Source organism: Oncorhynchus kisutch, linkage group LG13, assembly GCF_002021735.2.
Source record: "Oncorhynchus kisutch isolate 150728-3 linkage group LG13, Okis_V2, whole genome shotgun sequence".
NCBI classification, from domain to species: Eukaryota; Metazoa; Chordata; class Actinopteri; order Salmoniformes; family Salmonidae; genus Oncorhynchus; species Oncorhynchus kisutch.
In genome coordinates this window covers 18,518,337-18,542,616 of record NC_034186.2, presented here as the reverse complement: position 1 = coordinate 18,542,616, position 24,280 = coordinate 18,518,337, and the positions used below count along the sequence as shown (strand labels likewise).

General features: G+C 43.9%; 1 protein-coding gene across 1 annotated transcript in view; it reads right to left on the bottom strand.

Annotated features, from left to right (window-relative positions):
• The window catches only part of LOC109903026 (solute carrier family 22 member 23), a 43,284-nt gene extending 21,547 nt beyond the window's left edge, over nucleotides 1-21,737 (bottom strand). The window contains exons 1-3 of the mRNA XM_020499694.2: nucleotides 20,528-21,737; nucleotides 17,935-18,038; nucleotides 17,269-17,423 (exon numbers count right to left, since the gene is read on the bottom strand). Coding sequence (XP_020355283.2) covers nucleotides 17,269-17,423; nucleotides 17,935-18,038; nucleotides 20,528-20,998 — 730 coding nt within the window. The 5' untranslated portion in view covers nucleotides 20,999-21,737. The remainder of the gene's footprint in view (nucleotides 1-17,268; nucleotides 17,424-17,934; nucleotides 18,039-20,527) is intronic.
• Between the last annotated feature and the right edge of the window lie 2,543 nt (nucleotides 21,738-24,280).

The following is a 24,280-nucleotide window of genomic DNA, read 5'->3' as shown; positions in this document are numbered from 1 at the left end:
GAGAGAGAAAACACTGATTGTGGCTAAAGAAATCTGTCATAACAAAAGGCTTGACCCCACACCCACTCACTGAGTGTGGAAGGTCTGAGGGATAGCGGGGGTGATAAGGCAGCTGTCATGGATAACAGGCACCTGTGAGAGAGGAAGAGAGGGGGAGAGGAGGATGGAGGACAGGGAGGGAAGGACATGGGGTGATTGTTCTTCTTTCCGGCTGAGTCAGTAATTTAACTGTATCCTTCTATTCTCTCTATCACTAATACTCTACTCCTCTCCACTTCTTTCTCAATCCCTTCTTTTTTCCTCTTTATCCCACATTCTCTATGAAGGAAGAAATGGAGGGAATTGAAGGGGAGACGTGGAGAAATAGAGACATTTTATGGAGGGAGAGCAACAAGGGAAAAAGAGAGAGGAAGGGAATGGAGAGAGGGAGAAAGAAAGAAGGGAGAAATGGAGAGAGGGATCACAACATTTAACCCTGTAGAATGATTGAGTACATATAAAACCTAACAGTCCTTCTGGCCCCTGGCAGACTCATGGCCCCTCAGGAATAAGACTGATTATACAGTAAATACACACACACACAACCAGAAGCTTGTGACCTCTTGTTCTGAAATAATGTATTGAATAAGCACTGTTCTCTCATTGTGTGTGTGTGTGGAACAGCGAGATAGAAGGGAGATCAGAGATTCGAAATAAGCCTAGAAAGAATCCCACACAAGCTTGGGGATGAGTTGGAGGGAGAGAGAATGAGAGGAGGAGGGGTGGAATGGATAGGGAAAGAGAACAGAGAGAGGAATTGGACAAAGACAAGGACATGTGGAGAGAATAAGCAGGGAGGGAGGGAAGGGGGAAGGGTGGGACAGAAAGAAAAGAAGGGGAGTGTTTCTCTGGCTGCAAACCCCACAGACACACATGGACACACACCCATATAATTTCCATTTCCCTTCATCAGCATGGCACACACACACTCAAAATGTTCTGTACTTAAAGAGAGAGGCGTATGTACTGTGTGTTTGTTTATGTTTTGCTGTGTGCACGTGTGGGTGCACGTGTGTGCGTGCATATACACTGAACAAAAATATAAGCGCAATAAGTGTTGGTCCTATGTTCTCACAAAAAGCTTATTTCTCTCAAATGTTGTGCACAAATTTGTTTACATCCCTGTTAGTGAGTATTTCTCATTTGCCAAGATAATCCATCCACCTGACAGATGTGGCATATCAAGAAGCGGATTAAACAGCATGATCATTACACAGGTGCACCTTGTGTTGGGGACAATAAAAGGCCACTCTAAAATGTACTATTTTGTCATACAACCCAATGCCACAGATGTCTCAACTTTTGAGGGAGTGTGCAATTGGCATGCTGACTGCAGGAATGTACACCCGAGCTGTTGCAAGAGAATATAATGTTAATTTCTCAAGCATAAGCCGCCTCCAATGTCGTTTTAGAGAATTTGGCAGTGCGTCCAACCGGCCTTACAACCACAGACCATGTGTATGGCATCGTGTGGGTGACAAGTTTGCTGATGTCAACAGTGGGAACAAAGTGCCCCATGGTGGCAGTGGAGTTAAAGTATGGGCAGACATAAGGTATGGACAACAAACAAAATTGCATCTATGGCAATTTGAATGCACAGAGATACCTTGACAAGATCGTGACGCCAATTGTCGTGCCATTCATCTGCCGCCATCACCTCATGTTTCAGCATGATAATGCACGGCCCTATGTTGCAAGCATCTGTACACAATTCCTGGAAGCTGAAAATGTCCCAGTTCTTCCATGGCCTGCATCCTCACCAGACATGTTACCCATTTAGCATGTTTGGGATGCTCTGGATCAACGTGTGCGACAGCATGTTCCAGTTCCTGCCAATATCCAGCAACTTCGCACAGCCATTGAAGAGGAGTGGAACATTCCACAGGCCACAATCAACAGCCTGATCAACTCTATGTGAAGGAGATGTGTCCCACTGCATGAGGAAAATGGTCACACCAGATACTCACAGGTTTTCTGATCCACGCCCCTACCTTTTTTAAGGTATCTGTGACCAACAGATGCATATCTGTATTCACAGTCATGTGAAATCCATAGATTAGGGCCTGATATATTTATTTAAATTGACTGATTACCTTATATGAACTATAACTCAGTAAGATCTTATTGCATGTTACGTTTATGTTTTGTTCAGTATAACTATATCTTTGAACATTTTGATTAAGGCAGCTGCCCGCAGCTCTGATTAAGAGGGGTTGGGTTAAATGCGGAAGACACATTTCGGTTGAATGCATTTAGTTGTGCAGCTGACTAAGTATGCCCTTTCCCACCCCAAAATCTTACCAAATTGGTTCCCACTAGAGCCTATTAAATCAAATCAAATTGTAATAGTCACATGCGCAGAATACAACAGGTCATAGACCTTACAGTGAAATGCTTACCTACAAGCCCCTAACCAACAATGCAGTTTACATTTTTTGGGATAAGAATAAGAAATATAAGTAACAAATAATTAAAGAGCAGCAGTCTCCGGTACCGCTTGCCGTGCGGTAGCAGAGAGAACGGTCTATGACTAGGGTGGCTGGAGTGTTTGACAAATTTTAGGGCCTGGTATAGAGGTCCTGGATGGCAGGAAGCTTGGCCCCAGTGATGTACTGGGCCGTTTGCACCATCCTCTGTAGCTGTAGTGCTTTGCGGTGAGAGGCCCGAGCAGTTGCCATACCAGGCAGTGATGCAACCATTGATGGTGCAGCTGTAGAACCTTTTGAGGATCTCAGGACCCATGCCAAATATTTTCAGTCTCCTGAGGGGCAATAGGTTTTGTCGTGCCCTCTTCACGACCGTTATTGATGTGCTTGGACCACGTTAGTTTATTGGTGATGAGGACATCAAGGAACTTGAAGCTCTTAACTTGCTCCACAGCAGCCCCGCCGATGTGAATGGGGGCGTGCTCAGTCCTCTTTTTCCTGTAGTCCACAATCATCTGACCTCCTCCCTATAGGCTGTCTCATCGTTGTCGGTGATCACGCCTACCGTTGTTGTGTCATCAGAAGACTTAATGATGGTGTTGGAGTCGTACCTGGCCATGCAGTCATGAGTGAACAGGGAGTACAGTAGGGGACTGAGCAAGCACCCCCGAGGGGACCCTGTGTTGAGGATCAGCTTGGCGGATGTGTTGTTACCTACACTTATCACCTAGGGGCGGCCTGTCAGGAAGTCCAGGATCCAGTTGCAGAGGGAGGTGTTTAGTACCAGGGTCCTTAGCTTATTGATGAGCTTTGAGGGCACTATGGTGTTGAATGCTGAGCTGTAGTCAATGAATAGCATTCTCACATAGGTGTTCCTTTTGTCCAGGTGGGAAAGGGCCGTGTGGAGTGTGAATGAGATTGCATCATCTGTGGATCTATTGGGGCGGTATTCAAATTGGAGTGGGTCTAGGGTTTCTGGGATAATGGTGTTGATGTGAGCAATGACCAGCCTTTCAAAGCACTTCATGGCTACAGACATGAGTGCTACGGGTCGGTAGTAATTTAGGCAGGTTACCTTAGTGTTCTTGGGCACAGGCATGATGGTGGTCTGCTTAAAACATATTGGTATTACAGACTCGGACAGGGAGAGGTTGAAAATGTCAGTGAAGACACTTGCGAGTTAGTCAACATGTCCTGGTAATCCGTCTGGCCCTGCAGCCTTGTGAACGTTACTTACTCACATCGGCTGCAGAGAGCGTGATCACACAGTCTTCCGGAACAGCTGATGCACTCATGCATGTTTCAGTGTTATTTGCCTCGAAGCGAGCATAGAAGTAGTTTAGCTGATCTGGTAGGCTCGTGTCACTGGGCAGCTTGCGGCTGTGCTTCCCTTCGTAGTCTGTAATGGTTTGCAAGCCCTGCCACATGCGACGAGTGTAAGAGCCGGTGTAGCATGATTCGAACTTAGTCCTGTATTGACACTTTGCCTGTTTGATGGTTCGCCTGAGGGCATAGAGTCCCACTCCTTGAAAGCGGCAGCTCTAGCCTTTAGCTCAGTGCGGATGTTGCCTGTAATCCATGGCTTCTGGTTGGGGTATGTACATATGGTCACTGAGGGGACGACATCATCGATGCCCTTATTGATGAAGCCAATGACTGATGTGGTGTACTCCTCAATGCCATCTGAGGAATCTCAGAACATATTCCAGTCTGTGCTAGCAAAATGGTCCTGTAGCTTAGCATCTGCTTCATCTGACCACTTTTTTATTGATCTAGTCACTGGTGTATTCTGCTTTAATTTTTGCTTGTAAGCAGGAATCAGGAGGATATAATTATGGTCAGATTTGCCAAATGGATGGCGAGGGAGAGCTGTGTATGTGTCTCTGTGTGTGGAGTAAAGGTGGTCCAGAGATGTTTTCCCTCTGGTTGCACATTTAAAATGCTGATAGAAATGTTGTAAAACAGATTTAAGTTTCCCTGCATTATTATCCCCGGCTACTCGGAGCGCCGCCTCTGGTTGAGCATTTTCTTGTTTGCTTATGGCTGAATACAGCTCGTTCAATGCTGTCTTAGCGCCAGCCTCCGTCTGTGGTGGTATGTAAACAGCTACGAAGAATACAGATGTAAACTCTCTAGGTAGGTACTACAGCTTATCATGAGATACTTATCATGAGATACTCTACCTCAGGCGAGCAATAGCTTGAGACTTCCTTAGATATCATGCACCAGCTATTATTTACAAAATACATAGTCCGCCGCCCCTTGTCTTACCAGATGCCGCTGTTCTATCCTGACGGTACAGCGTATAACCAGCCAGCTGTAAGTTGATATTATCGTCGTTCAGCCACGACTCCGTGATACGTAAAATATTACAGTTTTGAATGTCCCGTTGGTAGTTTATTCTTCCGCGTAGGTCATTGATTTTATTCTCCAAAGATTGCACGTTTGCTAGCAGAATGGAAGAAGTGGGGGTTTATTCGATCGCTACAAATTCTCAGATGGCAGCCTGCCCTCTGGCCCCTTTTTCTCAGCCTCCTCTTCAGGCAAGTCACGGGGATCTGGGTCTGTTCCCGAGAAAGCAGTATATCATTCACGTTGGGGTCGTCAGTCTCGTTAGAGGAAAAAAAGGATTCTGCCAGTCCGTGGTGAGTAACAGCAGTCCTGATGTCCAGAAGTTATGTTCGGTCATAAGAGACAGTAGAGGCAACATTATGTATCGCCAGTATTTATGCTGCAGTAGTTTATGTGTCGGGGGGCTAGGGTCAATTTGTTATATCTGGAGTACTTCTCCTGTCCTATTCGGTGTCCTGTGTGAATCTAAGTGTGCTTTCTCTAATTCTCTCTTTCTCTCTTTCTTTCTCTCTCTCGGAGGACCTGAGCCCTAGGACCATGCCCCGGGACTACCTGACATGATGACTCCTTGCTGTCCCCAGTCCACCTGGCCGTGCTGCTGCTCCAGTTTCAACTGTTCTGCCTTATTATTATTCGACCATGCTGGTAATTTATGAACATTTGAACATCTTGGCCATGTTCTGTTATAATCTCCACCCGGCACAGCCAGAAGAGGACTGGCCACCCCACATAGCCTGGTTCCTCTCTAGGTTTCTTCCTAGGTTTTGGCCTTTCTATGGAGTTTTTCCTAGCCACCGTGCTTCTACACCTGCATTGCTTGTTGTTTGGGGATTTAGGCTGGGTTTCTGTACAGCACTTTGAGATATCAGCTGATGTACGAAGGGCTATATAAATAAATTTGATTTGATTTGATGTACAAAATAAGTAAAAAAATAAGTGACAAACAACGCAAATAAAAAAAATAAAACACAATCGGTTGGGGACACGTAAAACATTAGCCTTCTTCTCCGGCGCCATTGTTGGTCATACCATGACTACCATAGCAATAACGATATGCTATTATTTTCTATTAACATGAATCCTTTTGAGCATGTCTACTGTGGTGTGGCAAAATGCTATAGTATGACTCCTTACTCTCTGAGACAAACAATAATAACAACAACAAGAACAACAATGCAGCTTTATCCTACCAGCTCTGACAGTATACAGTGGGGCAAAAAAGTATTTAGTCAGCCACCAATTGTGCATGTTCTCCCACTTAAAAAGACGAGAGAGGCCTGTAAGTTTCATCATATGTACACTTCAACTATGACAGACAAAATGAGAAAAAAAATCCTGAAAATCACATTGTAGGATTTTTAATGAATTTATTTGCAAATTATGGTGGAAAATAAGTATTTGGTCACCTACAAACAAGCAAATCATATTTTCCCTAACCCCTGACCCTTACCATAACCCTAAATTTAACCCATAACCCTAACCCAAAACCTAACTCCTAACCACTAACTCTTACCATAATCATAACTGTAACCCTAACCCTAAACCGAACCCCTAAGCTTAAAATAGTATTTTTCCTCATTGGGATGTGGGAAATGTCTCCACGAGGGAGAATTTTCCTTGTTTTACTATCCTTGTGGTGACTTTTGGGGATTTTAGGTCCCCACAAGAATAGACGAACCAACCCACACACACACCCTGTATAATTACAGTGAGAGAACAGTGCCTATTCAAAGCATTATTTCAGATCAAGGTCACAAGCTGCTAGTTGTGTGTGGGTGAATGTCTACTGTATAATCAGTCTTATTCCCGAGGGGCCATGTGTCTGCCAGGGCCCGAAGGACTGTTAGGTCTCAGGTGTACAGCAACACTTAGACATGTGTCAAGTGAAATGGATCCCATTTAAAGGACTTTTCTATTTAAGCTGACAAACAGTAGTATAAGGGTTGTCTTATGTCAGCATAGGTAGCTCTGTGTGTGCGTACGTGCATGCGTGAGCCGAGGAGCCTGTGTATGTGAGTGTGCGGTCTTTGTTTGTGACACACCACAATGTCAGCTGGTCTTATACAGTGCCTTGCGAAAGTATTCGGCCCCCTTGAACTTTGCGACCTTTTGCCACATTTCAGGCTTCAAACATAAAGATATAAAACTGTATTTTTCTGTGAAGAATCAACAACAAGTGGGACACAATCATGAAGTGGAACGACATTTATTGGATATTTCAAACTTTTTTAACAAATCAAAAACGGAAAAATTGGGCGTGCAAAATTATTCAACCCCCTTAAGTTAATACTTTGTAGCGCCACCTTCTGCTGCGATTACAGCTGTAAGTCGCTTGGGGTATGTCTCTATCAGTTTTGCACATCGAGAGACTGACAGTTTATCCCATTCCTCCTTGCAAAACAGCTCGAGCTCAGTGAGGTTGGATGGATGGAGAGCATTTGTGAACAGCAGTTTTCAGTTCATTCCAAAGATTCTCGTTTGGATTCAGGTCTGGACTTTGACTTGGCCATTCTAACACCTGGATATGTTTATTTTTGAACCATTCCATTGTAGATTTTGCTTTATGTTTTGGATCATTTTGGACCGTCCCAGTCTCAGGTCTTTTGCAGACTCCATCAGGTTTTCTTCCAGAATGGTCCTGTATTTGGCTCCATCCATCTTCCCATCAATTTTAACCATCTTCCCTGTCCCTGCTGAAGAAAAGCAGGCCCAAACCATGATGCTGCCACCACCATGTTTGACAGTGTGGATGGTGTGTTCAGGGTGATGAGCTGTGTTGCTTTTACGCCAAACATAACGTTTTGCATTGTTGCCAAAAAGTTCAATTTTGGTTTCATCTGACCAGAGCACCTTCTTCCACATGTTTGGTGTGTCTCCCAGGTGGCTTGTGGCAAACTTTAAACAACACTTTTTATGGATATCTTTAAGAAATGGCTTTCTTCTTGCCACTCTTCCATAAAGGCCAGATTTGTGCAATATACGACTGATTGTTGTCCTATGGACAGAGTCTCTCACCTCAGCTGTAGAACTCTGCAGTTCATCCAGAGTGATCATGGGCCTCTTGGCTGCATCTCTGATCAGTCTTCTCCTTGTATGAGCTGAAAGTTTAGAGGGACGGCCAGGTCTTGGTAGATTTGCAGTGGTCTGATACTCCTTCCATTTCAATATTATCGCTTGCACAGTGCTCCTTGGGATGTTTAAAGCTTGGGAAATCTTTTTGTATCCAAATCTGGCTTTAAACTTCTTCACAACAGTATCTCGGACCTGCCTGGTGTGTTGCTTGTTCTTCATGATGCTCTCTGCGCTTTTAACGGACCTCTGAGACTATCACAGTGCAGGTGCATTTATACGGAGACTTGATTACACACAGGTGGATTGTATTTATCATCATTAGTCATTTAGGTCAACATTGGATCATTCAGAGATCCTCACTGATCTTCTGGAGAGAGTTTGCTGCACTGAAAGTAAAGGAGCTGAATAATTTTGCACGCCCAATTTTTCAGTTTTTGATTTGTTAAAAAAGTTTGAAATATCCAATAAATGTCGTTCCACTTCATGATTGTGTCCCACTTGTTGTTGATTCTTCCCAAAAAAATACAGTTTTATATCTTTATGTTTGAAGCCTGAAATGTGGCAAAAGGTCGCAAAGTTCAAGGGGGCCGAATACTTTCGCAAGGCACTGTACATGATTACTGAATGTGAACATTAAGAAATTATGATTTTAGACACAGAACCTGATCGGTGAAAAAATGGGAAGGCATGATGGGGAAACAACAGCTTTGTCAGCCTCCCTTCTAGTATGGCCTGGTAACAATGACCTCACACAAACACACACACAAAACATGACTCCGAGTTTGTAGACAGTCTTTGTTTGATTAACTCTGCGACAAACACCCAAACAACACCATACAGCACTCATCTGGCTAATGTGAGACCACACATTCACCAGCACAAAAACCCATAACCTATTTCTCAAAAAACACATCGGTAGTACACCACAAAAAATGGAGGAATTCTATATTCATCACGTTAGCCTCAAACCATTTCCCCAGGATCACCTCTATAGAAGCGTAAAATCCCCTGCATTTATCTGGACAGGCATGATAAAGGATAGTGAGAGTCTCTATAACAACAGTAACAACAGGAACAGTAAAGGTTCTACAGTATCAACAGCTCAGGGATTAAACCCCCGTATGACTCACCACGTCCATTTTGTTTGTTTGTTTTTAGTGAAGCTTAGAAGACATTTATCAGCTACCCCCTGCTGTGTTGAACAATACCGCTGCAGACCTAACACAGCAGCACCCCCCCTCCCCCACCCCACCCTCAAACTGACTGACTAATCTCTCTAGTGAGAAAAGTCCAAAAAGCCTAGGTGACAAGGGAGAGGGGTTGGAGGTTTTATGGTAAAAGCGCAGGAGGATAGTATGCCAAACATAGCTGTAGATAAAGTACAAGCTAGAATATACTGATGTCCCCATCAAGGGGGAGGGGAACAGTGGTTAGGGGGTTGGGCATCAGTATGGCAGTCAGGCATAGCTTTAGATAAAGGACAAAGCAAAACAAGACATTGTCAGGTCCCCCACCAAAGACTGTAAAGTGAATCATGCTAATCATCTTATTCATGCAGTGTATCTATTCGAACTAGACAGAGACTATTGAGGTTTAACAATGCTGTGAATATAATCAACACCCATAGTCTAATGTTGTTGTTTATCACTTCAGGTAGACAGACACAGAGACGGAGAGCATTATCTCAACAGGGGGAAATATCCTCCTGTGTGCTACCTATATCCCCCCCACTAGAATACCCATGCTTTAATGAAGACAGCTTCTCCATCCTGGAGGAGGAAATCAACCATTTCCAGGCCCATAGACATGTACTAGTCTGTGGTGACCTAAATGCCAGAACTGGACCAGAACCTGACACCCTCTGCATACAGGGGGACAAACACCTGCCTGGAGGTGACAGCATTCCCTCCCCCATATGCTCCCAAGGTACAACTACGACAACATAACCAACAAAAACGGGTCACAACTCCTGCAGCTCTGTCGCACGCTGGGTATGTACATAGTCAATGGTAGGCTTCGAGAGGACTCCTATGGTAGGTACACCTACAGTGGGGAGAACAAGTATTTGATACTGATACTGCCGATTTTGCAGGTTTTTCTACTTATTAAGCATGTAGAGGTCTGTAATTGTTATCATAGGTACACTTCAACTGTAAGAGATAGAATCTAAAACAAAAACCCAGAAAATCCCATTGTATGATTTTTAAGTAATTAATAAGCATTTTATTGCATGACATAAGTATTTGATCACCTACCAACCAGTAAGAATTCCGGCTCTCACAGACCTGTTAGTTTTTCTTTAAGAATCCCTCCTGTTCTCCACTCATTACCTGTATTAACTGCATCTGTTTGAACTCGTTACCTGTATAAAGACACCTGTCCACACACTCAATCAAACAGACTCCAACCTCTCCACAATGGCCAAGACCAGAGAGCTGTGTAAGGACATCAGGAATAAAATTGTAGACCTGCACAAGGATGGGATGGACTACAGGACAATAGGCAAGCAGCTTGGTGAGAAGGCAACAACTGTTGCTGCAATTATTAGAAAATGGAAGAAGTTCAAGATGACGGTCAATCACCCTCGGTCTGGGGCTCCATGCAAGATCTCACCTTGTGGGGCATCAATGATCATGAGGAAGGTGAGGGATCAGCCCAGGACTACACGGCAGGACCTGGTCAATGACCTGAAGAGAGCTGGGACCACAGTCTCAAAGAAAGCCATTAGTAACACACTACGCCGTCATGGATTAAAATCCTGCAGTGCATGCAAGGTCCCCCTGCTCAAGCCAGCGCATGTCCAGGCCCGTCTGAAGTTTGCCAATGACCATCTGGATGATCCAGAGGAGGAATGGGAGAAGGTCATGTGGTCTGATGAGACAAAAATAGAGCTTTATGGTCTAAACTCCACTCACCGTGTTTGGAGGAAGAAGAAGGATGAGTACAGCCCCAAGAACACCATCCCAACTGTGAAGCATGGAGGTGGAAACACCATTCTTTGGGGATGCTTTTCTGCAAAGGGGACAGGACGACTGCACCGTATTGAGGATAGATGGGGCCATGTATCGCGAGATCTTGGCCAACAACCTCCTTCCCTCAGTAAGAGCATTGAAGATGGGTCGTGGCTGGGTCTTCCAGCATGACAACGACCCGAAACACACAGCCAGGGCAACTAAGGAGTGGCTCCGTAAGAAGCATCTCAAGGTCCTGGAGTGGCCTAGCCAGACCTGAACCCAATAGAAAATCTTTGGAGGGAGCTGAAAGTCCGTATTGCCCAGCGACAGCCCCGAAACCTGAAGGATCTGGAAAAGGTCTGCATGGGCCAAAATCCCTGCTGCAGTGTGTGCAAACCTGGTCAAGAACTACAGGAAACATATGTTCTCTGTAATTGCAAACAAAGGTTTCTGTACCAAATATTAAGTTCTGCTTTTCTGATGTATCAAATACTTATGTCATGCAATAAAATGCAAATTAATTACTTAAAAATCATACAATATGATTTTCTGGATTTTTGTTTTAGATTCCGTCTCTCACAGTTGAAGTGTACCTATGATAAACATTACAGACCTCTACATGCTTTGTAAGTAGGAAAACCTGCAAAATCGGCAGTGTATCAAATACTTGTTCTCCCCACTGTATAGCTCATCTCTTGGCAGTAGTACTGTAGACTACTTTATCACTGACTTCAACCCAGAGTCTCTCAGTCAACCCACTGACACCCCTATCAAATCATAGCAAAATCAATGTCTACTTGAACAGAGCAATATTCAATCGTGGGGCATCAAACCAAAGGAACTGAATAATATTAAGAAATGCTATAGATGGAAGGAAAGTATTGTGGAAATCTACCAAAAAACAATTAGGCAACAACAACTTAAATTCCTTTTACACAACTTCCTAATAGTGAAGGAGTTAACTTGGAGGTAGAAAACCTAAACAGTATATTTGACCTCTCAGCTTCCCTATCAAATCTAAACATTTCAAACAGAAAACCGAAGAAAATTAACAACAATGACAAATGGTTTGATGAAGAATGCAAAAACTTAAGAAAGAAATTGAGAAACCTACCCAACCTAAAAATGAGAGACCCAGAAAACCATGAGCCTTCGCCTTCACAATGGTGAATCACTAAAACAATAAATAAATAGACAACGGAAAAAGAAGGAACAGCACGTCAGAAATCAGCTCAATGTAATTGAAGAATCCATAAACTCTAACCAATCCTGGAAAGATTGGAAAACACTAACCAAACAACAACAAGAAGAGTTATCTATAGGGATGTGACATTTTTGGCCGACACCGATATCCAATATTTTCCTTGACAAAAAAACCCCGATACTGATACTGAAAACAAATAATATTTTTTTTGCGGCCTTTTAAGCATTCTAGTACAGTTAAATAGTTGAAACACACACCCACACACACTGACCAAAAAGCAATTTTTGGGGTATTTACGTATGTCCCCATTACCAGTAAAACATAATCAAAAACCTATTTCTTTCACTTGTTGTGCTGTTTCGTTGTTCATTTGTTCATTTGTTCATTCTCAACCAGGATTTCATCATACATGTCAAGCAGTGAAGTTTCAGCTCTGTCTGTCCATGGCCTCTCTTCCTCGGTGCGCACTGTCAATGTGTCTGTTTCCATCTTGTCCAGCTGTGTATGTAACATTTCACGTAAACCCTGTTTCTTGTCTGCATCGAAGTAGTGGTCCTTGTACTGAGCAGGGTGCGACACAATAAAGAGGCTCAGAGAGAATGCCACTGAAATGCTTGTACACAGCCTCTTGTAGAGTACTTTTGCAGGTTTTAACACCACGTCTGTGTGGGCAGTTTTGTTGAGCAGGCGTTTCAATGCCATGACAGAGGGTATCACGTCTGCTGCAGACACAGTTGAAGAGCTTATTTCTCCAGTCAGTTGTTCGAATGGAGCTAGGAGTGTGTTCATGTTTCCAAGTTTCAAACATGTTGTCAAATGCCATTGAAATGGCAGCAGCAGTATGAGAACCAGCACATTCTTAAGCATGCAATATGGCTTTCCACAGTACGAAATCCTCGTCGACCCACTGTGCTATCAGACTCAGCATGCTCATGGGGCTGATATCCCTGGTCCAAATGTCAGTCGTGAAGATAATAGCAGTGACGCCCATAGCAAGTAGCTCAGGAATGTGCGTTTCAACAATACTGGGGAACTCCGGTAAGGCAACATCTGAAAAATAGCGCCTACTTGATAGTGTGTACCGGGGCTCGAGGTGCTCGACCAGTCGGCGAAAGCCAACATCATCTATCAATCTACGGTTGATTGTCAAGGGCAATGAATTCCATTATCTTGGCGTTAATGGATTTCGCCTTTGAGTTGTCTCGCAAAAATGTACTTACTCTTTCAAATGACTGCTCGACTTGAACTTGTTTAGTAGTTGGAAGTGTGCGCTTTTGTTCTGTGTAGCGCTGTATTTTTACAGTCATTACGTCATCTATCTACGTTATATAGGTATGCACGTCATCTATCTACGTTATATAGGTATGCACGTCATCTATCTATGTTATATAGGTATGTACCTCATCTACCTATATTATATAGGTATGCACGTCATCTACCTACGTTATATAGGTATGCACGTCATCTACCTACGTTATATAGGTATGCACGTCATCTATCTACGTTATATAGGTATGCACGTCATCTATCTACGTTATATAGGTATGCACGTCATCTATCTACGTTATATAGGTATGCACGTCATCTATCTACGTTATATAGGTATGCACGTCATCTATCTACGTTATATAGGTATGCACGTCATCTACCTACGTTATATAGGTATGCACGTCATCTACCTACGTTATATAGGTATGCACGTCATCTACCTACGTTATATAGGTATGCACGTCATCTACCTACGTTATATAGGTATGCACGTCATCTACCTACGTTATATAGGTATGCACGTCATCTACCTACGTTATATAGGTATGCACGTCATCTACCTACGTTATATAGGTATGCACGTCATCTACCTACGTTATATAGGTATGCACGTCATCTACCTACGTTATATAGGTATGCACGTCATCTACCTACGTTATATAGGTATGCACGTCATCTACCTACGTTATATAGGTATGCACGTCATCTACCTACGTTATATAGGTATGCACGTCATCTACCTACGTTATATAGGTATGCACGTCATCTACCTACGTTATATAGGTATGCACGTCATCTACCTACGTTATATAGGTATGCACGTCAGCTTTGACATCGGTTTTGAACATCGGCTTTAAACTAGACATCGGGCCGATGTTGGCATATTTAGCTAATATCGGCCAATTCCTATATGCTTACCGATATATTGTGCGTCCCTAGTTATCTATCCAAAACGGAGATGTAAGGGGAAACCACTTTTCCAATATTTTTGTCCCTATAACAAAGAACAAACAGCAAAAAAATATACATGATCAAATACAAATCTTAGAATCAACTATTAAAGACTACCACAACCTATAGGATTCTCCAATGTAAATTGAATGAACAACAGGACAAAATACAAACCCTCCAACCCAAAAAGGCCTGTGGTGTTAATGGTATCCTCAATGAAATTATAAAATAGACAGACCACAAATTACAATTGGCTATATTAAAACTCTTTAACATCATCCTTAGCTCTGGCATCTTCCCCAATATTTGGAACCAAGGACTGATCACCCCAATCCACAATAGTGGAGACAAATTTGACCCCTATAACTACCATGGGATATGCTGTCACGCCTTGGTCGTAGTATATTATGTTTGTCTTCATTTAATTGGTCAGGCCAGGGTGTGACATGGGTTTTTGTGGTGCGTTTTTGTCTTAGGGTTTTGTGGGGTGTCTAGCATAGTCTATGGCTGCCTGAGGCGGTTCTCAATCAGAGTCAGGTGATTCTCGTTGTCTCTGATTGGGAACCATATTTAGGTAGCCTGGGTTTCACTGTGTGTTTGTGGGTGATTGTTCCTGTCTCTGTGTTAGTTGTCACAAGATAGGCTGTATAGGTTTTTGCGTTACGTTTGTTGTTTTGTATTTGTTTGTTTGTTCTTCTTTATTTAAGAACATGAGTAACCACCACGCTGCATTTTGGTCCGCTCCTCTTTCAACAGACGAACGCCGTTACATATGCGTCATCAGCAACCTCGGGAAAATCCTCTGCATTATCATTAACAGCAGACTAATTCATTTCCTCAGTGAAAACAATGTACTGAGCAAATGTCAAATTGGCTTTAAAAGAAATTACCATACGACAGACCACGTATTCACCCTGCACACCCTAATTGACAAACAACCCAACCAAAACAAAGTCTTCTCATGCCTTATTGATTTCAAAAAAGCATTTGACTCAATTTGGCATGAGGGTCTGCTATACAAATTGATGGAAAGTGGTGTTGGGGGAAAAACATACAACATCATGAAATCCATGTACACAAACAACAAGTGTGCGGTTAAAATTGGCAAAAAACACAAACATTTCTTTCCACAGGCCTGTTGGGTGAGACAGGGATGCAGCTTAAGCCCCACCCTCTTCAACATTATATATCAACGAATTAGCAAGGGCACTAGAACAGTCTGCAACGCCCAGCCTCACCCTACTAGAATCTGAAGTCAAATGCCTACTGTTTGTTGATGATCTGGTGCTTCTGTCACCAACCAAGGAGGACCTACAGCAGCACCTAGATCTTCTGTCAGACCTGGGCCCTGACAGTAAATCTCAATAAGACAAAAATAATGGTGTTCCAAAAAAGGTCCAGTCGCCAGGACCACCAATACAAATTCCATCTAGACACCGTTGCCCTAGAGCACACAAAAAACTATACATACCTCGGTCTAAACATCAGCGCCACAGGTAACTTCCATAAAGCTGTGAACGAGCTGAGAGACAAGGCAAGAAGGGCTTCTATGCCATCAAAAATAACATCAAATTCGATATACCAATTAGGAACTGGCTAAAAATACTTGAATCAGTTATAGAGCCCATTGCCCTTTATGTTTGTGAGGTCTGGGGTCCGCTCACCAATCAAGAATTCACAAAATGGGACAAACACCAAATGGAGAGACTGCATAAATGATTCTGCAAAAATATCCTCAGTGTACAATGTAAAACACCAAATAATGCATGCAGAGCAGAACTAGGCTGATACCAGCTAATTATCAACATCCAAAAAATAGTTGTTTAAATTCTACAACCACCTAAAAGGAAGCGATTCCCAGACCTTCCATAACAAAGCCATCACCTACAGAGAGATGAACCTGGAGAAGAGTCCCCTAAGCAAGCTGGTCCTGGAGCTCTGTTCACAAACAGACCCCACAGAGCCCCAGGACAGAAACACAATTAGACCCAACCAAATCAGGAGAAAACGAAAACAGAATAACTTATAAAGAATTAACAAAAAAACTGAGCAAACTAGAATGCTATTTGGCCCTAAACTGAGAGTACACAGTGGCAGAATACCTGACAACTGTGACTGACCCAAACTTAAGGAAAGCTTTGACTATGTACAGACTCAGTGAGCATAGCCTTGCCATTGAGAAAGGCCGCCGTAGGCAGACCTGGCTCTCAAGAGAAGCCAGACTATGTGCACACTGCCCACAAAATGAGGTGGAAACTGAGTTGCACTTCCTAACCTCCTGCCAAATGTACGACCATATTAGAGACACATATTTCCCTCAGATTACACAGATCCGAAAACAAACCCCATTTTGATAAAGTCCCATATCTACTGGGTGAAATACCAGTGTGCCATCACAGCAACAAGAAAAGGGCAACCAATGAAGAACAAACACCATTGTAAATGCAACCCATATTTATGTTAATTTTTCCCCCCTTTTGTACTTTAACTATTTGTACATCAACACTGTAAATATATGTACAACACTGTAAATATATGTACAACACTGTACATATAGACATAATATGACATTTGAAATGTCTTAATTATTTTGGAACTTCTGTGAATGTAATGTTTTGTATTGCTTTTTGTTTATTACCTACTTCACTTGCTTTGGCATATTTTTCCCATGCTAATAAAGCCCTTAAATTGAAATTGAATTGAGCAGCATGGGGTGAGTCTGGTGACAACGTGACAGAGAGGAGGAGACACATCATCATCCAAGGACGACTAGCAACACACCAGAGAAGGTTTGTTGAGTGGAGAGAGGTGAAGGAATAGTGTGAAAAAGCTGAGTGAGAGAGAAGTGAGGTACTACCTTCGAGGTGGAGTGATGTGGGGGAAGAGGAAAAGGACGTTTGTGGAGTAGAGCCCTACGTTCTAGAAAGACCATGCATTGTGCTTCCTGGGCAGTCTTTGACAGACAACAGAAGTAGATACCAGGAAGTGGAGGTGTACTTACTCAGTATGTAGAGGGAGAGAGTGAGGCCAGCCAGACAGAAGCCCTCAAAGAAACGTAATGTGCTGAACATGGTCACGTTGAAGGAGAACGCTACACTCAAACCAAACACCAACATGAACAGCACCGAGACTATCAGGACAGGGTGTCGACCGAACCTGAGAGAGAGAGAGAGAATTAGAGAATGGGAGAGAAAGAGAGAGAGAGCGAATGGGAGAGAAAGAAAATTAGAAATGGAAAGAGAAATTAGTCCAATGGTCTACAACCTGATCCTGGGTTAGAGGTCAGCAGATCATTGGGTCAGAGTAGTCTATGTTGCTATAGCTACAGCTCATCCCACAGACAACTCAACAGGGAGATCTGTGGGTGTTTTTCAAAAGACACTGTCTATTCTCAGATGCCTGGGGGAGTGGGGATGCAGACACAGACATGAGAACACATGTAGCAGATGGCTAAGTGCATCACTACTACCTTGCTGAGACCTAGAAGTACTGTCACCCCAGATCCAGATATGCCTTGGCTTTTTATTGGTCAGTGGTATTGACACTGTTTCTGGAGTATGTTTTGTTACGTTGGGGGGAGTTGTGAGTTACCGCCCCGGTTGGAGCGGAATTTCCACTGTCACACACAAAGACACAAAATGGAGAAGGAGAATGCTGGATCACGTACCAGTCGGCCAGAATGCCCATCACCAGGTAGCCGAAGATAGATCCCACTAAGAGAGAGAACTTGGCGATGTGAACCTTCCAGGCTGAATCACACACCAGGTTCCACTGCAGAGAGAGAAGTGGGAAATATATGTATTAAATAAACTCAGCATGAAAAGAAACATCCTCTCACTGTCAACTGCGTTTATTTTCAGCAAACTTAACATGTGTAAATATTTGTATGAACATAACAAGATTCAACAACTGAGACATAAACTGAACAAGTTCCACTGACATGTGACTAACAGAAATGGAATAATGTGTCCCTGAACAAAGGGTGTGGGTCAAAATCAAAAGTCAGTCTCTGGTGTGGCCACCAGCTGCATTAAGTACTGCAGTGCATCTCCTCCTCATGGACTGCACCAGATTTGCCTGTTCTTGCTGTGAGATGTTACCCCACTCTTCCACTAAAGCACCTACAAGTTCCAGGACATTTCTGGGGGGAATAGCCTTAGCCCTCACCCTCCGATCCAACAGGTCCCAGACGTGCTCAATGGGATTGAAGTCTTCGCTGGCCATGGCAGAACACTGACATTTCTGTCTTGCAGGAAATCACGCACAGAACGAGCAGTATAGCTGGTGGCAATGTCATGCTGGAGGGTCATGTCAGGATGAGCCTGCAGGAGGGGTACCACATGAGGGAGGAGGATGTCTTCCCTGTAACGCACAGCATTGAGAATGCCTGCAATAACAACAAGCTCAGTCCGATGATGCTGTGACACACCGCCCCAGACCATGACGGACCCTCCACCTCCAAATCGATCCCGCCCAGAGTACAGGCCTCGGTGTAATGCTCATTCCTTCGACGATAAACGCAAATCCGACCTTCACCCCTCATGCAACAAAACCGTGACTCTTCAGTGAAGAGCATTTTTGCCAGTCCTGTCTGGTCCAGCGAAGGTGGGTTTGTGCCCATAGGCGACGTTGTTGCTGGTGATGTCTGGTGAGGACCTGCCTTACAACAGGCCTACGTGCCCTCAGTCCAGCCTATCTCAGCCTATTGCGGAAAGTCTGAGCACTGATGGAGGGACTGTGCGTTCCTGGTGTAACTCGGGCAGTTGTTGTTGCCATCCTGTACCTGTCCCGCAGGTGTGATGTTCGGATGTACCGATCCTGTTTAGGTGTTGTTACACGTGGTCTGCCACTGCGAGGACGATCAGCTGTCCGCCCTGTAGCGCTGTCTTAGGCGTCTCACAGTACGGACATTGCAATTTATTGCCATGGCCACATCTGCAGTCCTCATCCCTCCTTGCAACGTGCATAAGGCACATTCACGCAGATGAGTAGGGACCCTGGGCATCTTTCTTTTGGTGTTTTTCAGAGTCAAGTAGAAAGGCCTCTTTAGTGTCCTAACTTTCATAACTGTGACCTTAATTGCCTACCGTCTGTAAGCTGTTAGTGTCTTAACGACCGTTTCACAGGTGCATGTTCATTAATTGTTTATGGTTCATTGAACATGCATGGGAGAGTGTTTAAACCCTTTACAATGAAGATTTGTGAAGTTATTTTGATTTTGACTTATTATCTTTGAAAGACAGGGTCCTGAAAAATGGACGTTACTTTTTTTGCTGAGGTTATAACTAATAATACACCAAATAACAGGAGAGAAAGAGAATGAGAGGGACATAAATACTGTACATGTTTATCAACAACATGATACAGTATCACACAGCAAACTACATGAAAGAAAGAGTAATCATATAAGTTGTTAGGGATAAAACTAAAAGATCCTGAAGCACAACTTGGTTGGAGAGAGTAAGGAAGAGATAGGGAGAGAGAGAAAGAAGGAAGAGAGAGATTGAAGGAGAGTAAAAGTGCAAGAGAGAAGAGAGAGATGAGTATCGGGTATGATTGATAAGTCTACTGTAATAGGTTTATCAATGGGCTATTTAAACCCAGCATTATCTGAAAAAAACAGATGTCTGGCACTGAACACATGCACACACACAATAAAACACTAAGAAAAGATCACACATACTAACACACACAGTTAAACTTAATCTCATATAAGAATGTACCTGTTTTAGATTGAATTGTTATTTTGTCAAACCTGCTCAGATGCAGGTCAATGTGTTGGGGGTCAAAAGAGACTACCTGCTACACCTACTCTTCTTCTATGATGGATTGTACAATAATCACATCCTCTGCTCTCATCAGTATCACAGAGTGGCCTAATAGGCAACACCACAGTAGGATTCATTCAATTAGCTGGCATGGATTGTTATACTCCAAAGTGTACTGTGTTTTGATCATGACAACTGAGGTCAGCTGAGATATGAAAGTGGTTTGAAAATGAGTGGGCACCAGATACTGTATGCTCTAAGGGCAAACTGTGCTCTGTCTTACAGTAGGCCTATGACACAGAATGTACAGAATGGAACATTGGCAGAGTGTATGTACTGTCCATGGTGCTGGGTAGACTAAACTCCACTGAGACCAGCTTGTGCCCCATAGCTGCATAGGATGCACTGTTAGTGATGCTGATGATTGTTCAGCTTTTTCAGATGCCGAAACAGTCAAGAGGGGAGGTATGGCATCTGGTGCACACTTGTTACCTTGGTTACCACGTTCTGACTGAGTCCAGTCTGCAGTTCGAGCTTCCACTCCTTACACGCGCATTGCATGCCACCGCTGTCACCGACACCGTCTCTTGTGCCATTGTCTAGGGGGAGGTAAGGCACGGGTGTACCAATGCCACCATTCGTTACGGTCACCGGTAACGTTAAAGAGCCCATGGTCCAATTACTCCCGTTGACCAGTGGCTGTACGCACGTGCCGTTCGGTTGGGCCAAAAGGAAATAATCCGAAAACTGGCTAAATCCGATAAATAAAGCCGGTATCCACGTCAGGATCACGAGCTGCTTTTGGTGTTTCCCAAACCCCCCGAGGGACGGTAGAATTGAGCCGTCGACGTGCGGCAGCAGCCTGGGGGCCTGTGTCTGCTCCAGCGACACGAAGCCGTTCTCAATTGGCGGTTGGTCCCGCTCCTGCGCCTCTGACACCGGCCGCTCTGGTCCCGCTGCCATCTCTCGACAACAAAGAACTGCCAAACCCCTGGAGCTCTGCTGCCCTGTCCACTCGGCTCTGCGTAAACCCTGTGTTACAAAGGAAACCCAGAGCGCAGGCAGACAAAATGTATACAACAAAGACTGGGGAAGAATGAGAGTTGAATCGGGGTCCTCTGGAAGATTACCGAGTGGTTGCTCGTCTCACCATGGTGCTCCGGTTAGAATAGGCTGACCGAATGACGGTTTCAGGTGGAGCCAGGGGCTCAGGGCGAAGCTGCGGCGAGGGCACCGGCAAGGTGTGGGCTCGGAGAGGCAGGCATGCTCACTATGCTGAAGGTCTTTGTGTTCCAACGGGATAGCATCCATCCATATGGGGTTAAACTAGACACACAGGCAAAGAGGTGTGGGTGACTGATCGGCACATTTGCTAGCCCCTCCACGCGCTCCACAGGTAACACACCTGCCAAGTCCTTGACCCCTCGCAGGTATAGTGGTGGTTGTGGTGGTCATTGCTGCAGTTTGCAGACAGAACCAACCGTTAGGTCTATCCTACATATCATACGGCTCTCATCCAATATGAGATCACCGTTGATTTCAATTAATATTCGTCCAGGTCTCTCCGTTCGGATACACTTGGCTTTGAACAAGTCGACCACACACTCCAATCCCGCTTCGTTTCGCTGGTAATCGGTGGTGTAGGCTAAACTGTGCGGTGCACGCAGTCTCGGAGAATCAAGCCCCGCCCTTCACCGTTGTTCGGCGCGCTGTGATTGGTCCGTGTTCACAGGGCGAATGCACCACTGACGCGCAATTGGACATCGGTGCCGTAGCCTACCGAAACCGCGACAAAGATATCCTTTGTTTACCACCTGCCCCCTTTCCCTCAAAATAATAACACGGGTTTGTGAGAAATACTACACAGTTCATGTTTATCGTCAATTAGGTGATATTTAGAGATTAACTGGAGATGTGTTGGAGGCAATGAGGATTTGTGTCAATTAAAGCCTCACTCGCACAGGCTACCCCCCCCCCCCCCCCCACCCACACACACTCCATACAGCTGCGTTTATTATGTATGTCAGAATGTCTGACTCATAAATAGATAACAACGTTTGCATTTCTAGAGATGACAATAGCCTGTCACACAGATGGGTTGCAGCTGCAGCCTATTGTACAATTATGACATGGTCTCCTCCGCAGGGTGATGTGTGGGTAGTCCCTCGCCAGAGGGCGTCAAATGATCAAAATCTGTTGAGTCCTTGCATTGCTCAAGGTTTGACAAGAAGTATGGTAATCTGTTGTTTTAGAATTCATCTGATGCATCACTTTCTCTCCTCTACTTTGTTCCCGGTGTGAAATGTTATTTGCTCAAATGTCAGGGATACATGGATGAGTTGAACATTACACCCAGGCTTGAATTTGGCAAAGTTCTAGGGAAATTACTAATGTAGGGCTCCTGGTCACCATAGCTCAGGTGTGCCAGGAAATGATGATTATTAGAGGTCATATAATAGATGTACTTGAGAAAAACACCAGTTTTCTCCACATTATCTGCTTCACAATCCGACTGCACGATATCTAGGTCATTTAATGTGAAACAACACACCATTTTATGATTTGATGACATGTCAAGTCATATGGCATATTCTATTTCCCCATCCTGCACTGCAGCTCTGTAAAGATGCAGTATTACTGTAGTGAACATGGAGGCAGTAGAACCTCATCATAACCTTCACTAGTTAGGATACAGCAGTAACAGTAGGCTAGTAGCACAGCTAAACAGAACCATATGGCTCACCAGCAAGGTAGTGTCTTCTCTCTCACACATTCTCAATCTCACAATCATTGCATTGGTACATTATTAGAATATACATTTCTTCATAGTTTTATGGTGCAAAACTTGACCCGATATTGAAAACTTGTGAATTGCTTCTGAATGCCTGACTATTGCTCAGTGCTGGAAAAAAAACTACACCAGCCAGTAGTCAGTGACTTTTTGACAGCATGTGTATGTAATGATGTTATGAATAAAAAACAACAGACTGATCTGATTCTTCATTTATTGGTGTCGGCATGACATCGCTATGACATCGAGGTGGTATCCGGAGTGTGATTGGCTCTTTCACAGCTAGATGAGAACATGTGCTCAGCCCTCACTCATTTCTCACCTACACACAAGCACCTCGCCTCTGCTCGGCCGCTGGCTTACCCAGACATTCCTTCAGGGGGTTAGAGAGAGAGGGAGGGAGGAGGGGGGGAAGCGGAGGAGGAGAAGTGTGTGTCACATATCACTGTCTCCCAACCACACCCTTATATACCTTCACTCCTAACACACGCACACACACACACACATTGTCAGGAATCGTGAATTTGCCCAAGGTGTGGAAATTGCTGAATGAAAAAATAAGGTGAAATACTTTTATATTTAAAGGTTCAATAGACAAACAATAGACAGACATATGCATATGGGAAGACAGACACGCTCCTCTGAGAGGTTCGTAGCAATCTTCCAACCTCCTCAAGGGCAGGCAGGTATAAATACTCATACTTATCTGTTCATTCTCCAAGTGTTCCAGGCCCCTGATCAAAACATTAATCAAGGTTGTCGAGACCACTTGGGTCAGAGTGAGCCGTATATTAGATGTCTTTATCATCTGAAACAACTGATGGCTGAATTTACAGCAATTGGCCCTCGGCCTCAGGAAGGTCACCTAGAGGTCACCTAGGATACAAGGTTCTCCTTTATGGTGATTCCTAACCTCTTGGAAGTCACTTAGGGGCTGAGTTCAGATTTAAGGGGGGCCAAGAATTTAGATTTTAACGACACACACACACACACACACACACACACACACACACACACACACACACACACACACACACACACACACACACACACACACACACACACACACACACACACACACACACACACACAATGTTGGTATTACTATCCAAGTGGGGACCCATAACTAATAACCCTAACCCTAAATCTAACTCCGAAGCCTAAAATAGCCTCTTCATTTTGGGGACCTGCGAAATGTCCCCACTTATCAGAATGTTCCTTGTTTTACTATTCCTGTGAGAACTTTTGAAACCCAAAAGGATTGGTCATTATACACTTACAATCTACTTTAATTACAGTTATTTACTTGATATGCTTTGTGAATAAAGATGCCAACAGACTGATTCATCTCTCTTGTGAAGTTTTAGCTTACCTTTTGCCTTTTAAAACAGGTTTGAGGAAACTGTTGAAAAAGTATTGTGCTATCTCATAAAAGACATACACTATATATACGG